Source organism: Tachyglossus aculeatus, chromosome 4, assembly GCF_015852505.1.
Source record: "Tachyglossus aculeatus isolate mTacAcu1 chromosome 4, mTacAcu1.pri, whole genome shotgun sequence".
NCBI classification, from domain to species: domain Eukaryota; kingdom Metazoa; phylum Chordata; class Mammalia; order Monotremata; family Tachyglossidae; genus Tachyglossus; species Tachyglossus aculeatus.
The window spans coordinates 26,453,802-26,473,625 of record NC_052069.1 but is presented as its reverse complement, the minus strand read 5'-3'; the positions used below and the strand labels follow the sequence as shown (position 1 = coordinate 26,473,625).

General features: G+C 44.4%; 1 protein-coding gene across 1 annotated transcript in view; it reads right to left on the bottom strand.

The window, feature by feature from the left end:
• LOC119926741 (serine/threonine-protein kinase TNNI3K) overlaps positions 1-19,824 on the bottom strand; it is a 413,409-nt gene that overhangs the window by 289,913 nt on the left and 103,672 nt on the right. Inside the window, exon 6 of the mRNA XM_038745086.1 lies at positions 4,594-4,692. Coding sequence (XP_038601014.1) covers positions 4,594-4,692 — 99 coding nt within the window. The remainder of the gene's footprint in view (positions 1-4,593; positions 4,693-19,824) is intronic.

Here is a 19,824-nt window from a genome sequence, read left to right as displayed (position 1 = left end):
CATAATTAAGAAAGACGATGTTGGCAGGATCACATATTCATAGTGTTCAGCTTTCCATCAGTTGTGGAGCTGAGGATAAGAGAGAGGAAGAAGACTGTCCAGGAACTACATTTCCCAGAACCATATCCCTCTCTCCACCTTTAAAGACTTATTAAAATCACATCTGCATAAGGCCTTCCCTGATTAAAGCCCTCATTTCCTCTCCCACTCGCTTTTGTACTTGGATTTGCACCCTTTATCAATCAATTGATCATATTTATTGAGCTCTCACCACGTGCAGAGCACTATACCAAGCACTTGGGAGAGTACAATATAAGAGTTGGTAGATACGTTCCCTGCTCCTGAGTTTATTCACCTCACCCTCAATCCTACAGCACTTGTATACCTATCTAAAATTGATTTATTTGTATTAATGAGTGTTTCCTCCGCTAGACTTCTGGGCAGGGAATGAATCTATCAAACTCTCCCAGGCATTTAGTACACTGTTCGGTCTTCACAACATCGCTAAAATAATCCCTTCCTCTCCATCCAAACCAGTACCATGTTAGTACAATCATTCATCCTATCCTGCCAGATTACTGCTTCAGCCTCCTTTCTGACCTCACAGCCTCCTGTTTCTCCCAACTCCAGGCCATACGTCACTCCACTGTCTGGGTTATCTTTCTACAGATAAGGTCAGGGCATGTCACCCTCCTCCTCAAAAATTTCCAGTGGTTGTCTATCCACCTCCATATCAAACAAAAACTCCTCACCATTGCCTTTAAAGCTCTCCATCACTTTGCCCACTCCTATCTCACTTCCCTTTTCTGCTACAACCCAGCCTGTACAAACTTTGCCCATATGGTGTTAACTTTCTCACTGTACCTACATCTCTCCTGTCTCACTGCTGACTCCTGGCCCAAATCCTTCCTCTGGCCTGGAACGCCCTCCCTCCTCAAACCCAACAGACAATTACTCTCCCCTACTTCAAAGCCTTACTGAATGCACATCTCTTCCAAAAGGGCTTCCCGGACTAAGCCCCACTTTTCCTCATTTCCCACTCCCTTCCGCGTCACCCCGGCTTGCTCCCTTTCCTCTTCCTCCCTCTCCCCACCCCTCAGCACTTATGTATATATCTGTAGTTTTACTTATTTGTCTCCCCCTTCTAGACTGTGAGCCCACTGTTGGGTAGGGACTGTCTCTATATGTTGCCAACTTGTACTTCCCAAGCGCTTAGTACAGTGCTCTGCACACAGTAAGCGCTCAATAAATACGATTGATTGATTGATTGATTATTTATATTGCTGTCCATTTACTTGTACTGATGTCTGTCTCCCCCGCCTCTAGACTGTGCGCTCACTTTGGGCAGGGATTTGTCTCTCTTTATTGCTATATTGTATTTCCCCAAGTGCTTAGTACAGTACTCTGCACACAGTAAGTGCTCAATAAATACAACTGAATGAATGAATGAATGAAAGGAAGCACTCAGTAAATATAATTGATTGATTGAGGTATAAGAGCAAATCAAATTGGGCGGTGTTCTTTAAATTCAGGAGAGGAGTCTCTCTGGCTCTTTCAGGCTTCTGTCATTCTCTTTCTGCCAAGCTTAGGAGAAGCAGCATGGCTCAGAGGAAAGAGCCCAGGCTTTGGAGTCAGAGGTCAGGGGTTCAAATCCCGGCTCTGCCAATTGTCAGCTGTGTGACATTGGGCAAGTCACTTCACTTCTCTGGGCCTCAGTTACCTCATCTGCAAAATGGGGATTAAGACTGTGAGCCCCACGTGGGACAACCTGCTCACCTTGTAACCGCCCCAGCTCTTAGAACAGTGCTTTGCACATAGTAAGCGCTTAATAAATGCCATTAAAAAAAAGCTGAGGAACTGCACAGCTAGACTTATACAGATAGATTCTTTCCCCTATCTGTAATCTATTGTAATGTCTGCCTCTTCCTGTAGACTGAAAGCTGTCTGTGAGCAGGGATCACGTCTTAACAACTCTACTGTATTGCACTTTCCCAAAAACTTAAAACGGTGCTCTGCACACAGTAAGTACTCAAAAAATATCATTCATTGATTAATTAATTTTTTAACTTTTAGAAGATCCTGTCATTTCCCATTCAGGAGCATAGCCTCTTAGAATGCTATCTAAAGAACTTCATAAAGATGTGTTTGTGTGTTTATAGAAGCTTGCAAATTGGAGCAAGGGGTGTTGTAATTTCGATTTAGTTTTGCTTTCTTATCTTTCTCTTTCCATACTTTAAAATTAAATTTCTTTCTATGTTTCAGTTGGGAATGTCTAGAGACAACATGAATTCATTTTGGTCCCCTTTACCAGTAATCTTGACAGACCAGCTAGCAATAAATGTTGTGTGGCTAAATCAGTCCTACGCTAATAATTATACTCTGAAACATCTTAAAGAGCTCAGCGTCCAACAGATACCACTACAGAGTTCTCCAAAGCACTATTATAATTTTATTTGCTGACAGGATTAGTGTCTGTGCTTTGGGTTGTGGTTATAGTTTTACCCAATTGGAATGAGCAGAAAGAAGGAAATATTACAAAAGACTGAGCTGACCATTTCTCCTCTAATGCAAAATCCAAGTTGGCCATACTCTATTAGAATCATTTTACGGGTTATAACTGGAGGGTAAGGAACCAGTAAATATCATGAAGGATTCTTGTTCATGGACTTTGGGAAGTTCAAATAAGTTCTCTGAATTGGCAGCAGTGGCATTGGATATGCGAATGAAGGGCTGATTTGTTCATTCATTCATTCATTCAATTGTATTTATTGAGTGCTTACTGTGTGCAGAGCACTGTCCTAAGCGCTTGGGAAGTTCAAATAACAAGTGCTGTCCCTGTCTGATGCTTAGGGCAGTGCTTGGCACACAGTAAAGCGCTTAACAAATACAATAATAATAATAATGATATGGGATGCAAAGTCTAGAGGCATGGGAAGACAGATATTCAATCCCCATTCTAAATATGAGGAAACAGAGAAACAGACAATTTGAGTGACTTGCTCAAAGTCACACACAGCAAATGTCTCTGAACCCACGTCTCTGAACTCATTCATTCATTCACTCAGTCGACCGATCATATTTATTGAACACTTACTGCATGCAGAGTACTGTACTGAGCACTTGGGAGGGTACAGTATAACAAGAAACAGACATATTCCCTTCCCACAATGAGCTTACAGCCTACAGAGGAGAAAGACATAAATATAAACAAATAAATTACAGATATGTATATAAGTGTTGTGGGCCTGGGAGGGGGCGAGAATAAAGAGAGCAAGTCAGGGCTATAAAGAAGGGAGTTGAAGAAAAGGAAAGGGGGGCTTAGTCAAGGAAGGCCCCTTAGAGGAAATATGCCTTCAATAAGGCTTTCAAGGGAGGGGGAGATGAATAACAGTCTGTAGGATTTGAGGAGGAAGGGCATTCAGGCCAGAGGCAAGATGTGGGCGAGGGGTTGGCAGCAAGATAGATGAGATAGAGGCACAGCAAGAAGGCTAGCATCAGAGCAGCAAAATGTGTGGGCTGGGTTGTAGTAGGAGAGTAGTGAAGTGAAGTAGGATGGGGCGAGGTGATTGACTGCTTTAAAGCCAATGGTGAGGAGTTTTTGTTTGATGCAGAGGTGGATTGGCAACCACAGGAGTCTTTTGAGGAGTGGGGAAATATGCCCTGAATGTTTTGTAGAAAAGTGATCCAGGCGGCAGAGTGAATGAAGTATGCACTGGAATGAGGAGTGACAGGAAGCTGGGAGGTCAGCAAGGAGGCGGATACAGTAATCAAGATGGGATAGGATAAGTGATTGTATTAATGTGGTATCCATTTGGATGGAGAGGAAAGGGTGTATTCTAGCGATGTTGTGAAGGTCGAACCAACAGGATTTAGTGATATTTTGAATATGTGTGTCAAATGAGAGAGAGGAGTCAAGAATAATGCCAAGGTTATGGGCTTGAGAGACAGGAATTTTATTGGTACCTTCTACAGTGATGGAAAAGTGATGGAGAGGACAGGGAAGGAACATAAGGAGTTCTGTTTTGGACATGTTAAGTTTGAGGTGTTGGGAGGACATCCAAGTAGAGATGTCTTGAACGCAGGAGGAAATGTGAGACTGCAGAGAGGGAGTGAGATCAGGATGGAGATGTAGATTTGGGTGTAACCCACTTAAAGGTGGTAGTTGAAGTCATAGGGGTGAACGAGTTCTCCAAGGGAGTGGGTGTAAATGGAGAATAAAAGGAGACCCAGAACTGAACCTTGGTCCACGCTCTTCCCATTGGGCCACGCTGCTTCTCTGAATTGGCAGCAGTGGCATTGGATATGCGAATGAAGGGCTGATTTGTTCATTCATTCATTCATTCATTCATTCAATTGTATTTATTGAGTGCTTACTGTGTGCAGAGCACTGTCCTAAGCGCTTGGGAAGTACAAGTTGGCAACATATAGAGACAGTCCCTACCCAACAGCGGGCTCACAGTCTAGAAGGGGGAGACAGACAGACTTGTTGAGCACACTACCAACCCTCCAATCTTTGCTTCCTTAATTCTTTCTTTCTTTGATCACTGAATGTGTCTGGGCTCCCCGCCTTTGAGAGCCTGCTCCCTGACTCACCTGTTCATGGCCAGAGAAGGCTGCAATATGCAGAGGGGTGAAAAAGACGGCATCTTGAACGTTAACATAAGCTCCATGCTGCAACAGAACATCAACTGCCTGGAAAAAAAGACACCTAGGTGAAGATATTTTCTAGCAACAGTGGTTGTTGTTAAAAGCTTGGTATGCGCCAAGCATCTTTCTATGCACTAGGACAGCTACAAGATAATCAGATTCATTCATTCATTCAATCGTATTTATTGAGCGCTTACTGTGTGCAGAGCACTGTACTAAGTGCTTGGGAAGTACAAGTTGGCAACATATAGAGATGGTCCCTACCCAACAGTGGGCTCACAGTCTAGAAGGGGGAGACAGACAACAAAACAAAACATATTAACAAAATAAAATAAATAGAATAAATATGTACAAGTAAAATAAATAGAGTAATAAATATGTACAAACATATATACATATATACAGGTGCTGTGGGGAGGGGAGGAGGTAAGGCAGGAGGATGGGGGGAGAGGAAGGAGGGGGCTCAGTGTGGGAAGGCCTCCTGGAGGAGGTGAGCTCTCAGTAGGGCTTTGAAGGGAGGAAGAGAGTGAGCTTGGCTGATGTGCGGAGGGAGGGCATTCCAGGCCAGGGGGATGACATGGGCCGGGGGGCGATGGCGGGACAGGCGAGAACGAGGTACGGTGAGGAGATTAGCAGCGGAGGAGCGGAGGGTGCGGGCTGGGCTGGAGAAGGACAGAAGGGAGGTGCGGTAAGAGGGGGCAAGGTGATGGACAGCCCTGAAGCAGAGAGTGAGGAGTTTTTGCTTAATGCATAGGTTGATTGGTAGCCACTGGAGATTTTTGAGGAGGGGAGTAACATGCCCAGAGCATTTCTACACAGAGATGATCCAGGCAGCAGCATGAAGTATAGATTGAAGTGAGGAGAAACAGGAGGATGGGAGGTAGGAGAGGAGCCTGATGCAGTAATCCAGTTGGAATAGGATAGGATGAGGATCAGATCAGACAGTGTTCCCATCTCACATGGGACTCACAGTCTAAGATAAGGTGTTGACTCCTCATTTTACAGATGAGGAAACTGAGGCACAGGAAGGTCTAGCGTCTTGCCCAAGGACACACAGCAGGCACATGGCCGAGCCAGAATTAGAAACCAGGTCCTCTGACTCCCAGGCCCGGGGTCTTTCTGCTGGGTCACCCAGCTTTCTGATGCATTCCGTCCCCACAAAATAACCAGAACACTGTGTTTAGGAAATATCATTGCCTAAACTTTTCTTTAACATTTTCCCAAGAGGAGACTACTCCTCACATATGCATTTCATATCTTAACCTTGAAGCAGCGTGGCTCAGTGGAAAGAACCCGGGCTTTGGAGTCAGATCAATCAATCAATCAATCAATCGTATTTATTGAGCGCTTACTATGTGCAGAGCACTGTACTAAGCGCTTGGGAAGTACAAATTGGCATCACATAGAGACAGTCCCTACCCAACAGTGGGCTCACAGTCTAAAAGGGGGAGACAGAGAACAGAACCAAACATACCAACAAAATAAAATAAGTAGGATAGAAATGTACAAGTAAAATAAATAAATAAATAAATAAATAGAGTAATAAATATGTACAACCATATATACATATATACAGGTGCTGTGGGGAAGGGAAGGAGGTAAGATGGGGGGATGGAGAGGGGGACGAAGGGGAGAGGAAAGAAGGGGCTCAGTCTGGGAAGGCCTCCTGGAGGAGGTGAGCTCTCAGCAGGGCCTTGAAGGGAGGAAGAGAGCTAGCTTGGCGGATGGGCAGAGGGAGGGCATTCCAGGCCCGGGGGATGACGTGGGCCGGGGGTCGACGGCGGGACAGGCAAGAGCGAGGTACAGTGAGGAGATTAGTGGTGGAGGAGCGGAGGGTGCGGGCTGGGCAGTAGAAGGAGAGAAGGGAGGTGAGGTAGGAGGGGGGCGAGGTGATGGAGAGCCTTGAAGCCCAGGGTGAGGAGTTTCTGCCTGATGCGCAGATTGATCGGTAGCCATTGGAGGTTTTTGAGGAGGGGAGTAATATGTCCAGAGCGTTTCTGGACAAAGATAATCCGGGCAGCAGCATGAAGTATGGATTGAAGTGGAGAGAGACACGAGGATGGGAGATCAGAGAGAAGGCTAGTGCAGTAGTCCAGACGGGATAGGATGAGAGCTTGAATTAGCAGGGTAGCAGTTTGGATGGAGAGGAAAGGGCGGATCTTGGCAATGTTGCGGAGCTGAGACCGGCAGGTTTTGGTGACAGCTTGGATGTGAGGGGTGAATGAGAGAGCAGAGTCGAGGATGACACCAAGGTTGCGGGCTTGTGAGACGGGAAGGATGGTAGTGCCGTCAACAGAGATGGGAAAGTCAGGGAGAGGACAAGGTTTGGGAGGGAAGACAAGGAGCTCAGTCTTCGACATGTTGAGCTTTAGGTGGCGGGCGGACATCCAGATGGAGATGTCCTGAAGGCAGGAGGAGATGCGAGCCTGGAGGGAGGGGGAGAGAGCAGGGGCAGAGATGTAGATCTGGGTGTCATCAGCGTAGAGATGATAGTTGAAGCCGTGGGAGCGAATGAGGTCACCAAGGGAGTGAGTGTAGATTGAGAACAGAAGGGGACCAAGCACTGAACCTTGGGGAACCCCCACAGTAAGAGGATGGGAGGGGGAGGAGGAGCCTGCAAAAGAGACTGAGAAAGAACGACCAGAGAGATAAGAGGAGAACCAGGAGAGGACGGAGTCTGTGAAGCCAAGGTCAGATAACGTGTTGAGGAGAAGGGGGTGGTCCACAGTGTCAAAGGCAGCTGAGAGGTCGAGGAGGATTAGGACAGAGTATGAGCCGTTGGATTTGGCAAGCAGGAGGTCATTGGTGACCTTTGAGAGCGCAGTTTCCGTGGAATGAAGGGGACGGAAGCCAGACTGGAGGGGGTCGAGGAGAGAGTTGTTGTTGAGGAATTCTAGGCAGCGCGTGTAGACAACTCGTTCAAGGAGTTTGGAAAGGAATGGTAGGAGGGATATGGGACGATAACTAGAAGGTGAGGTGGGGTCAAGAGAGGGTTTTTTTAGGATGGGAGAGACATGGGCATGTTTGAAGGCAGAGGGGAAGGAACCAGTGGAGAGTGAGCGGTTGAAGATGGAAGTTAAGGAGGGGAGAAGGGATGGAGCGAGAGATTTCATAAGATGAGAGGGAATGGGGTCAGAAGCACAGGTGGCCGGAGTAGCACTTGAGAGGAGGGAGGAGAGCTCCTCTGAGGATACCGCTGGGAAGGATGGGAGAGTAGCAGAGAGTGTTGAGAGCCGGGGGGTTGGAGAAAGGGGGGAAGAGACTTTGGGGAGGTCGGACCTGATGGATTTAATTTTGTTAATGAAGTAGGAGGCCAGATGTCATGGGTTCAAATCCCTGCTCCACCAATTGTCAGCTGTGTGACTTTGGGCAAGTCACTTAACTTCTCTGTGCCTCAGCTACCTCATCTGTAAAATGGGCATTAAGACTGTGAGCCCCCCGTGGGACAACCTGATCACCTTGTAACCTCCCCAGCACTTAGAACAGTGCTTTGCACATAGTAAGCACTTAATAAATGCCATTATTATTATTAACCTCAGTTAGTGAGTTCTTCCTTGTATCTGATTTGAATTCCTAAATTCCCCAGGCTTTGATTTAAATTCCATTCCCTCCAGCCTGACATTAACCTAAATAGAGAAGAGTCACCTCTCGTCATTCGCAGCAGTGTAGCTTAGTGGATAGAGCTTCAGCCTGGGAGTCAGAAGGACCTGGGTTCTAATCCCAGCCCTGCCACTTGTCTGCTCTGTGACCTTGGGTAAGTCACTTCAGTTCTCTGTGCCTCAGTTACCTCATCTGTAAAATGGGGATTAAGAATATGAGTCCCATGTGGGACATGGACTGCATCCAACCTTATATCTCCCCTAGTGCTTAGTACAATGCTTGGTACATAGTAAGCACTTAAAATATACCATTAAAAAATTCACATAAAACCCTTCTTCTATCTACAAGAGAAGCAGCGTGGCTCAATGGAAAAAGCCCGGGCTTTGGAATCAGAGGTCACGGGTTCAAATCCCAACTCCACCAACTGTCAGCTGTGTGACTTTGGGCAAGTCACTTAACTTCTCTGTGCCTCAGTTACTTCGTCTGTAAAATGGGGATTAAGAATGTGAGCCCCCTGTGAGACAACCTGATCACCTTGTAACCTCCCCAGCGCTTAGAACAGTGCTTTGCACATAGTAGGTGCTTAATAAATGCCATTATTATTATTATTATTACAAATTAGTAGTTTGTTTCACCTAAACATCTCTTCACCAAATTAGATACATTTTTGCCTTACATCTTTGGGACCAGTCTCCCATGGCCTAAGCAGAAAGTTCACTGGCCGGACTTAGAAGCAGAGGACCTGGGTTTTAATCCTGGCTCCACCACTTGCCTGCTGTGACAACTGACCTGAACATCTTGCGTCTCCTGCAGCATTTAGTACAGTGTGTGGCACATAGAGAAGCCACTTGGCCTAGTGGATCAAGCACGGGCCCGAGAGTCAGAAGGACATGGGTTCTAATCCCGGCTCTGCCACTTGTCTGCTATGAGACCTTAGACAAGTCACTTGACTTCTCTCCATCTCAGTTATCTCATCTGTAAAATGGGGATTAAGAGTGTGAGCCTCTTGTGGGACAGGGACTATGTCCAATCTGATTATCTTGTATCTATCTCAGCTCTTAGAACAGTGCTTGATACATAATAAGTGCTTATTAAATACCATCATTATTATTGTTACATAGAAAACACTTAACAAATTCCACAATTATTCATTTATTTGGGCAATTGGGCATCTTCCCAAGAATTTCTGTAGTCTAGACTGTGAGCCCTTTGTTGGGTAGGGACCGTCTCTATGTGTTGCCACCTTGTACTTCCCAAGTGCTTAGTACAGTGCTCTGCACACAGTAAGCGCTCAATAAATACGACTGAAGGAATGAATGAATGGAGAGTTGGCGGGCCACAGGATGTTTCCCTTCTGATGGATCCTTCCTTTTCCCACTTGTCATCAATTCATCTTTCCCCACAGTTTGGGGGCCTTTGTTCCCTTCCCTGTCTTGGTCTCAAGTGGAATCACTCAGCAGCAATTCTTGAGAGTTCCTCCTTTATTAAGAGCACTGGATTAAGCGCTTGGAATGGTACAGTGCAGTACTGTACAGTGCAGTGCAATACAGGTATAATCAATTGGCCTCAAGGAGCTTAAAATCTAGCAGAGAAGACAGACAGTGAAATACATTTCTATGCTTAGGTGAGGCAGAAATGCCAAAATGGCAGTAGAGGAGAACTGAGGTAGGGGAAATGAGAGATTCATCAGGGAAGGCCTCTGGGAGGTGTGATTTAAGAAACCCCTTGAATTTAGGAAGAGCAGTGGTCTGTCGGATGTGAAGAGATAGGCAGAGAGCTTAGGCATGAGGGGGGGCATGATAAAAACATTTTCTTACGATGTCTGTTAAACATTTACTATATGCCAGGCACTGTACTAAGTACTCGGGCAGATACAATAGGGACCGACTCTATATGTTGCCAACTTGTACTTCCCAAGCACTTAGTACAGTGCTCTGCACACAGTAAGCCCTCAATAAATACGATTGAATGAATGAACGAATACAAGACCGTGAGACCGTTGTTGGGTAGGGACCATCTCTATATGTTGCCATCTTGTACCCAAGCGCTTAGTACAGTGCTCTGCACACAGAAAGTGCTCAATAAATACGGTTGAATGAATGAATGAATGAATGAATACAAGCTTATCAGGTTGGATACACTCCCTGTCCCATGTGGGGCTCACAGTCTTCATCCCCATTTTACAGATGAGTTAATTTCTGGTGAATATGGTGAATTCATTCATTTTTCATTCAATCATATTTATTGAGTGCTAACTGAATGCAGAGCACTGTACTAAGTGCTTGGAAAGCACAATTCAGCAATAAAGAGAGACAATCCCTGCACACACCGGGCTTAAAGTCTAGAAGGGGGAAGACAGACATTAAAACAAGTAAATAGGCGATAAAAGTAATAATGGTATTTATCAATCATCTACTGTATGCCACACACAATGGGTTCTCTGCCGGCAGTGATTTACATTCTATACCTTCCTAAATAATCTGAGAATCACAACATTTAGAAAGGATAAAGAAGTCTTCAGATTCAGCCTCCTGCCTCCAACAAAAATGATCCAAATCAGTGTGTTATCCTTGGAGGGGAATCCCATTACCTCTCTTGGTAAACTGACAAGAATTGAGTCATCTTTACCGTCAGGAAATCTTGATTGTTTCTACCTGAAATCCCTTTGGTAGTAAAACAGCTGCAGGAAAAACGAGGGTTTAAAAGGAGAAAGCCAATTGAAGTTGTAATGGTGTGAACCATAAATAATGAAGAATTAAATTTCTATCGGCCCAACTGAGCAATTAAATTCAGAAGATCGCAAAGCCAATTTTTTTTTAAATGGTATTTAAGTGCTTACTATGTACCAGGAATTGTACTAAGTGCTGGAGTAGATACAATATAATCGGCTGGATATAGTCCATTTCCCACATGGGGCTCCCGATCTTAAGCCCCATTTTATAGATGGGGGAACTGAGGCACAGAGAGGTTAAGTGTTTTGCCCAAGGTCACACAACTGACAAGAGGCAGAGCCAGGATTGGAACCCGGGGTGAAAAGCAGAGTTGCCTACAAGAGAGAGCACGGGCCTAAGAGTCAGAAGGACTTGGGTTCTAATCCCGGCTCTGTCACTAGTCTGCTTTGTGACCTTGGGCAAGTCACTTCACTTTTCCTAAGACCACACTGCTTCTCTAGTGTCTCCCAGGACACTCCCTTCTAAACTGTGAGCCCATTGTTGGGTAGGGATTGTCTCTACTTGTTGCCGAATTGGACTTCCCAAGTGCTTAGTACAGTGCTCTGCACACAGTAAGTGCTCAATAAATACGATTGAATGAATGAATGAATAAATGAATGAATGCTGCTCAGGCCAGGGATTTGCTTCCCCTCTGAGATCTAGAGAAGCAGCGTGGCTCAGTGGATACAGCACGGGCTTGGAAGTCAGAGGTCATGGGTTCAAATTCTGGCTCCGCCGTTTGTCAGCTGTGTGACCTTGGGCAAGTCACTTAACTTCTCTGTGCTTCAGTTACCTCATCTGAAGTGGGGATTAAGATCGTGAGCCCCACATGGGACAACCTGATCACCTTGTATCCTCCCCAGTGCTTAGGACAGTGCTTTGCACATAGTAAGTGCTTAACAAATACCAAAATTATTATTATTGTTAATATCTTCTGCTCCAGACCTACAGATAGCATGCACTATCCCTGCCCGCTCTTTTTCAAAATGCTTGCTCCTGCACAAAAGGGAACTGGGCAAGAGAGTGGGGATGACTCAGGGCAAACTATCACCACTATTATGTTATTGTTAAATTATCATCATCATCTATTATTATCATTGTTGTTGATGATTTTGTTGTTGTTAGAGTTATTCAGCACCTATTTGTCAAGCCTGTTCTCATCACTGGGGGAGATACAAGTTAATCGGGTCAGACACGGTCCTGTCCTGACTGTGACAAAACCAATTTAGGGGTTCATTCTACCAGCAGCAGGACACACCAGTCACCTGTTAACTGTTGGTGTTTGTACCGCTCATTTTAGTATTTTCACAGGCAAAATGTGCAAAGACCACTCAATGATACACCCTCAGTATAGGCACCATCATCTCTAAATGGAAGGACAGCTCTAACAGTTTTTGAAATGCAGCATAAAACTCTCACCGCAGTCACAACACCCATTTTATTTTTATAGGACTTCGTAAAATGGGAACACAGAACGTTTGGGAGACACAATTCCAAGATGTACTCTCATTCCACAAGGAAACTTCCCTGAGGCTTCATCAAATGACGCAAAGTGGATTTTTCTTTCTCTTAACGCTTTCCAGCCATTTAAAGGCTCACCTTTGAGCTGAATAACTATTACTGATAAAATGCCAGCCTTCTGAACGATTGTCAAAATGGATGTTTTAATGAAATGGCATTGGATTAGAATGGAATGGATATTTTCTCTGCCATACCTGTAGAGTACTGAGGAACTGGAATGGAACAAACTTCAGTATCCATTGTATTGTAGGGTTCCCTGATGGATGGGTACAATTTGTGCTATTACATGTTAATCAGGCAAAATACTTCAGGATGAGATGAGACAGAAATAAACGAGCAGCTTACATTGGCTTCCTTCATACCCATTGTCATTATGATTTAAGTGATAAAGTCACCCGATCTTGTGGCCAGAAGTAGCCCTGAAGAAGGGGGAGTGGGATTTTCCTCTGGGCCTGACCCCTGTGGCAGGGACAGGGGAGAAGGAATCCATTCAGGGTAGTGTGTGGATTGCGGGAATGGTTACCGGAGCAGATATCCAGCCTATGGAAAGAGCAAGAGCCTGGAAGTCCAAAGGATGTGGGTTCTAATCCCCGCTCTGACACTTACCTGCTGCGTGACCTTAGACAAGTCATTTAACTTCTCTCTGTAGTGGGGATTAAGACTGTGAGCCCGTCCATGTGAGCTTTATGTCTGTTTATTGTTGTATTGTACTCTCCCAAGCACTTAGTACAGTGCTCTGCGTGCAGTAAGGGCTCAATAAATGTGATTGAATGAATGAATAAATGTGGGAAAGAGACTGTATTCAATTTGCTTATGTCTATTGCAACACTTAGTATAGTATCTAGCACAGAGTAAGCACTTAGCAGATACCACAATCATTATTGTGTAGAGAAGCAGCGTGGCTCAGTGGAAAGAGCCCGGGCTTTGGAGTCAGAGGTCGTGGGTTCAAATCCCGGCTCTGCCACTTGTCAGCTGTGTGACTTTGGGCAAGTCACTTCACTTCTCTGTGCCTCAGTTACCTCACCTGTAAAAATGGGGATTAAAACTGTGAGCCCCCCGTGGGACAACCTGATCACCTTGTAACCTCCCCAGCACTTAGAATAGTGTTTTGCACATAATAATAATAATAAGAATGTTGGTATTTGTTAAGCGCTTACTATGTGCAAGGCACTGTTCTAAGCACTGGGGTAGATACAAGATAATCAGGTTGTCCCACGTGGGACTCACAGTCTTCATCCCCATTTTACAGATGAGGGAACTGAGGCCCTGAGAAGTTAAGTGACTTGCCCAAAGTCGCACAGCTGACAAGTGGCAGAGCCGGGATTTGAACACATGACCTCTGACTCCAAAGCCCGAGCTCTTTCCACTGAGCCACTTCTTCTTCTTCACATAGTAAGTGCTTAACAAATACCATTATTATTATTATTATTATTATTATTAGTATTATCATTTTTATTATTATTCCCCAGAGCTGACCCCCTTGGGAAAGACAGGGGGCATGGAGTATCTGATTATGGATCTGGATCTGAATCAAAGCCCTACTGAGAGCTCAAAGCCCTACTGAGTGCTCACCTCCTCCAAGATGCCTTCCCAGACTGAGCCCCCTTTTTCCTCTCCTCCTCCCCATCCCCACAGCACCATTATATATGTTTGTACAGATTTATTACTCTATTTATATGACTTGTACATATTTACTATTCTATTTATTTTCTTAATGATGTGTATATAGCTATAAGTCTATTTATTCTGATGTTATTGACACCTGTCTACTTGTTTTGTTTTGTTGTCTCTCTCCCCCTTCTAAACTGTGAGCCCATTGTTGGGTAGGGACCGTCTCTATATGTTGCCAGCTTGCACTTCCCAAGAGCTTAGTACAGTGCTCTGCACACAGTAAGTGCTCAATAAATATGACTGAATGAGTAATAATAATAATAATGGTATTTGTTAAGTGCTTACTAGACTGTGAGCCCACTGTTCGGTAGGGACCATCTCTATATGTTGCCAACTTGTACTTCCCAAGCGCTTAATACAGTGCTCTGCACACAGTAAACGCTCAATAAATGCGCTTGAATGAATGTGCCAAGCACTGGGGTAGATACAAGGTAATCAGGTTGTCCCACGTGGGGTTTACAGTTTTAATCCCCATTTTCCAGAAGAGGTAACTGAGGCACAGAGACATCCAGTGGCTTGCCCAAAGTCATACAGCAGACAAGTGGCAGAGCAGAGACTAGAACCCACGTCTTCTGACTCCCAAGCCTGGGCTTTCTCCCCAAAGCCACGCTGCATCTCTGAATTAATGAATTTGGTAGGACACACAGGAACAATCATAATCCACTAAATGCCTCTTATGCAAATTCGACCCCTGTTACCTACCTTACTGTTGATGTTGAACAATCATTAAGAATAAAAACCAGCATATTAGTCTGTTAAAATCTTAGGTCACTGCTATTCTTATTGGATCTTTCATTCAATCATATTTATTGAGCACTTACTTTGTGCAGAGCACTGTACTAAGCTCTTGGGAAGTACAAGTTGGTCACAGATAGAGACGGTCCTTACGATGGGTGTGTTTCCTTGCTGTTATATCACTTGTCTCTACTAATTCCCAAGTTCCTCAATCTACTTGTCTGGAGGGTTCCAGTGAGAAATTTTGTTGGCTTGATTTCCCCATCTATAATAATTCTCCCATCCTTCATTGTTTTTAATCAAATTAAGGTTGCTACCTGCAGGATTAATGTGAACAGAATCAATCAACCAAACAATAAATCAATCAATGGTATTTATAGAATGCTCCCTGCTCACAGAGCATGCACTAAGTGCTTAAGAGAGTACAACAGAGTCAGTAGATGCAATCCTTCCCCACGAGCATTTTACAGTCTAGATGGGAGCCTAAAATCCACACAGAAATATTCAGAGCAGGAAGAAGCTGGCTGCCATAAGCTTCGTGAGGGCAGGGATCATGGATATTAATGCTACTGTATTTTCCCAAGAGCTTAGTCTAGTGATCCATCCACAGTAATCAAGCAATTTTGACACCCGTCTACATGTTTTGTTCTGTTGTCTGTCTCCCCCTTCTAGACTGTGAGCCCATTGTTGGGTAGGAACCGTCCCTATATGTTGCCGACTTGTACTTCCCAAGCGCTTAGTCCAGTGCTCTGCACACAGTAAGCGCTCAATAAATACCATTGAATGAATGAATGAATAAAAATGATCAATTGCTGATGTTTCTGCCTCAACTGGGCCAATAAGCAGCAACTCTTCTTTCGAGAAAACAGTGGGAGCTACTTGGCGAAGATTCGATTCATCATCTGGATTCCAGAGTAAACTAAATAATACAGGGCAGTGAGGAACCCAGAAATCGTCATTATGTTGGAAAGTTTGTCAGAAAGAAATTCCTTTTATTAATGTTTCACCTGCCTTGACCAAATACTATACTGTATAGGTAGTCCAAATTCAAATGAACCCCACCATACACAGCTCCTACTAAGACCAAACATCAGGTTTTGTTGTTCCACTACACTTCCACACAATTTCTCCCTTTTCTGCTTCTAGTGGTACCCCAGGCTGCTTCCTCTTTTCCTTAAGGAGACCCTCAACTCTTCACTTTGTGCCTTTCCTCACACTGCTAGTCCTTTAGAGTTAGCAAGAGTCTCTAGATCACTTCTCTAGAGTTCTCAAGCTTGAAACCAAAGGATCAGAATACCTTTCAACTGAACAGCAGTACATAAATTCATTCATTCATTCATTCATTCAATCGTATTTATTGAGCACTTACTGTGTGCAGTCCACTGTACTAAGCGCTTGGGAAGTACAAGTTTGCAACATATAGAGACGGTCCCTACCCAACAGCGGGCTCACAGTCTAGAAGGGGGAGACAGACAAGAAAACATATAAACCAAATAGAATAAATATGTACAAGTAAAATAAATAGAGTAATAAATATGTACAAACATATATACATATATACAGGTGCTGTGGGGAGGGGAAGGAGGTAAGGCGGGGGAGATGGGGAGGGGGATCGTTTCACGCTCGTATCGAAACTGCATCATGCTTTGTTTAGAAATGAAACCCATCCCCAAAATTCATCCAGTATCACTGAGACTTTTATTTCCAGCCCATTTCCAGCAGAATTATGCATTTTTCTCTTATACATACCCGCTTCTTGACATTCATATCAAAAGTTTCAGTGCAGGAGAGACTATTCTATCTCCTTTTAGAATATTTCCATTAACACCGGGGAATGTTTTGATAGAATGATTTCTCTCACCTGGCCTTGCAGTAATTAGAGGTTTATGGTTGAAGACCTATTAGAAAAACTAGCTTCTTCAGCCTGCCTTAGAATTGGAGCATTTTTCTTCTGAGTAGAACAGGTCCTGCAATGGGCTCATAATCCTTGCAAGAAGCTCAAAAATAAAATTGGAATCTTGAGAAAAAAAAAACCATTTCCAAGATGCCAAAATATTTTACAAGTCATGTATTAAACTATGGCTTTTATTAGGTACTTTCTATGCGTCGAGAAGGTGGGATAGAGGGTGGACTGATGGAAAGAGAACTGGGCAAAAAGTCAGGAAATCGGGGTTCAAATCCCATCCCTTTCATTGCCTCAACTGTGACTTCTGAAAAGACACAGTATGGAATTCCTGTTACCTCAGAGTCCCCATATAAAACTAGGGACAAATGGACTATTCTTCCTCCTTTTTTATATTCTAAGCTTCGTATGGAACAGGGACAAGGACTGGGACTGACCTGATTATCTACCCCAGTCCTTGGCACATAGCATACTTAATAAAATAATGATAATATTAATGGTATTTGTTAAGTGCTTATTATGTGCCAAGCACTGTTCACTCATTCATTCAATCGCATTTATTGAGTGCTTACTGTGTCTAGAGCACTGTTCTAAGCACTGGGGTAGATACAAGGTAATCAGGTTGTCCCATGTGGGGCTCATAGTCTTAATCCCCATTTTACAGATGAGGTAACTAAGGCACAGAGAAATTAAGTGACTTGTCTAAGGTCACACAGCAGACAAGTGGCGGAACCGGGATTAGAACTCATGACCTTCCTACTCTCAGGTCCGGGTTCTAATCTCTATGCCATTCTGCTTTTCTAATGACCATAGTAATAATTATTGTGTATTTCATTTTATTACCAGAAAAATGGCTATCATCAATCACTTAAAGTAGCAACTTTCACAAAAAGGTGAGGGCCAGGAGAGCAGCAATAATGGTATTCACTGAGTGCAGTGAACTGCTTTGGTTTTTTTGGTTTTTTATGGTAGTTGTTAAGTGCTTACTATGTGCCAGGCACTGGGGAAGACACAAGCTAGTCAAGTTGGACATGGTCAACGTCCCAAGTGGGGCTCTCAGTATTATTCCCCGTTTTACAGATGAGGTAACTGAGGCACAGAGAAGTTAAATGACTTGTGCAAGGTCACATGGCAGACAAATGGCGGAGCCCGGATTAGAACCCAGGTATTTCCAGGCCCATTGGTCTGCCCATTAGGCCATGCTGTTTCTCATGCTGCTTCTCTTCCAAGCACCCTTCAAAGTTCTTGGAAGAGTTCAAAAGAAGCATGAGACATATTCCATGCCCACAAAGAGGTTCATTCATTCATTCAGTCATATTTATTGAGCGCTTACTGTGTCTGGAGCACTGGACTAAGCGCTCTCTAATGGAGAAGAAAAACAAAAATCTCCACAAAACAGAGTAATGCGAATGCATAATTGAAAGTTCAGTGGAACATTTGTATATATGCACAAGTTCTGACGACGTAAGTTAGAGGTGGTGGTTAGGCTGGAAATTTATTATAATAATAATAATGACATTTATTAAGCTCTTACTATGTGCAAAGCACTGTTCTAAGTGCTAGGGAGATTACAATGTGATCAGGTTGTCCCACGGGGGGGCTCACAGTCTTAATTCCCTTTTTACATATGAGCTTGTTATAAGGATGAGCTTCCAGCACGTAGAAGAGTGCTTTGCACATAGTAAGTGCTTAATAAATGCCATCATTATTATTATTATTGTGATAAGGATAAGCTTGTTGGACTGGGTGGGATTGTCTCCATTTACACTCACCCCCTTGAACTCCTTTGCTCCCACGGCTTCAACCATCATCTCCATGCAGATGACACCCAAATCTATATCTCCTACCCCATTCTCTCTCTCTCCCTCCCTCCAGGCTCGCATCTCCTCCTGCCCTCAGGATATCTCTACTTTGATGTCCGCCAGCCACCTAAAACTCAACATGTCCAAAACAGAGCTCCTTATCTTCCCTCCCAAACCCTGTCCTCTCCCTGACTTTCCCAACACTGCAGACGGCACAGCCTTCTTTCCCGTCTCACAAGCCCACAAACTTGGTGTCATTCTTGACTCTGTTCTCTCATTCACCCCACATATCCAATTTGTCAACAAAGCCTGCTGGTCTCAACTTCACAACATCAACAGCATCTGCCCTTTCCTCTCCATCCAAACAACTCATCTATCCCACGGCTTCTCACTTGGTGCAGACAGAGCGCGCATCTTCTGCTCTGGGCAGAGCTGCTGCAAGCTCTCCTCAAAAATCTCCTGTGGCTACCAATCAACCTATGCATCAGGCAGAAACTCCTCACCTTCGGCTTCAAGACTCTCCATCACCTTGCCCCCTCCTACCTCACCTCCCTTCTCTCCTTCTACAGCCCAACCCGCACCCTCCACTCCTCTGCCGCTAATCTCCTTACTGTGCCTCGTTCTCACCTCTCCCGCCGTCGACCCCCGGCCCACATCATCCCCCTGGCCTGGAATGCCCTCCCTCCGCACATCCGCCAAGCTAGCTCTCTTCCTCCCTACTGACAGCTCACCTCCTCCAGGAGGCCTTCCCAGACTGAAGCCCCTCCTTCCTCTCCCCCTCCTCCCCTTCTCCATCCCCCCCCGCCTTACCTCCTTCCCTTCCCCACAGCACCTGTATATATGTATATATTTTTGTATGTATTTATTACTCTATTTATTTATTTATTTTACTTGTACATATTGTATTTATTTTATTTTGTTAATATGTTTTGTTTTGTTGTCTGTCTCCCTCTTCTAGACTGTGAGCCCACTGTTGGGTAGGGACCATCTCTATATGTTTCCAACTTGTACTTCCCAAGCGCTTAGTACAGTGATCTGCACACCGTAAGCTCTCAATAAATACGATTGAATGAATGAATGAATGAATGAATCCACCTCCACATCAAACAGAAACACCTTACCATTGTCTTTAAAGCGCTCAATCACCTTACTCCTTCCTAGTTTAGCTCCCTGATTTCCTCCTACAACCCATCCCATTCATTTGTTCTCTGTCTCCCTTTTCTAGACTGTGAGC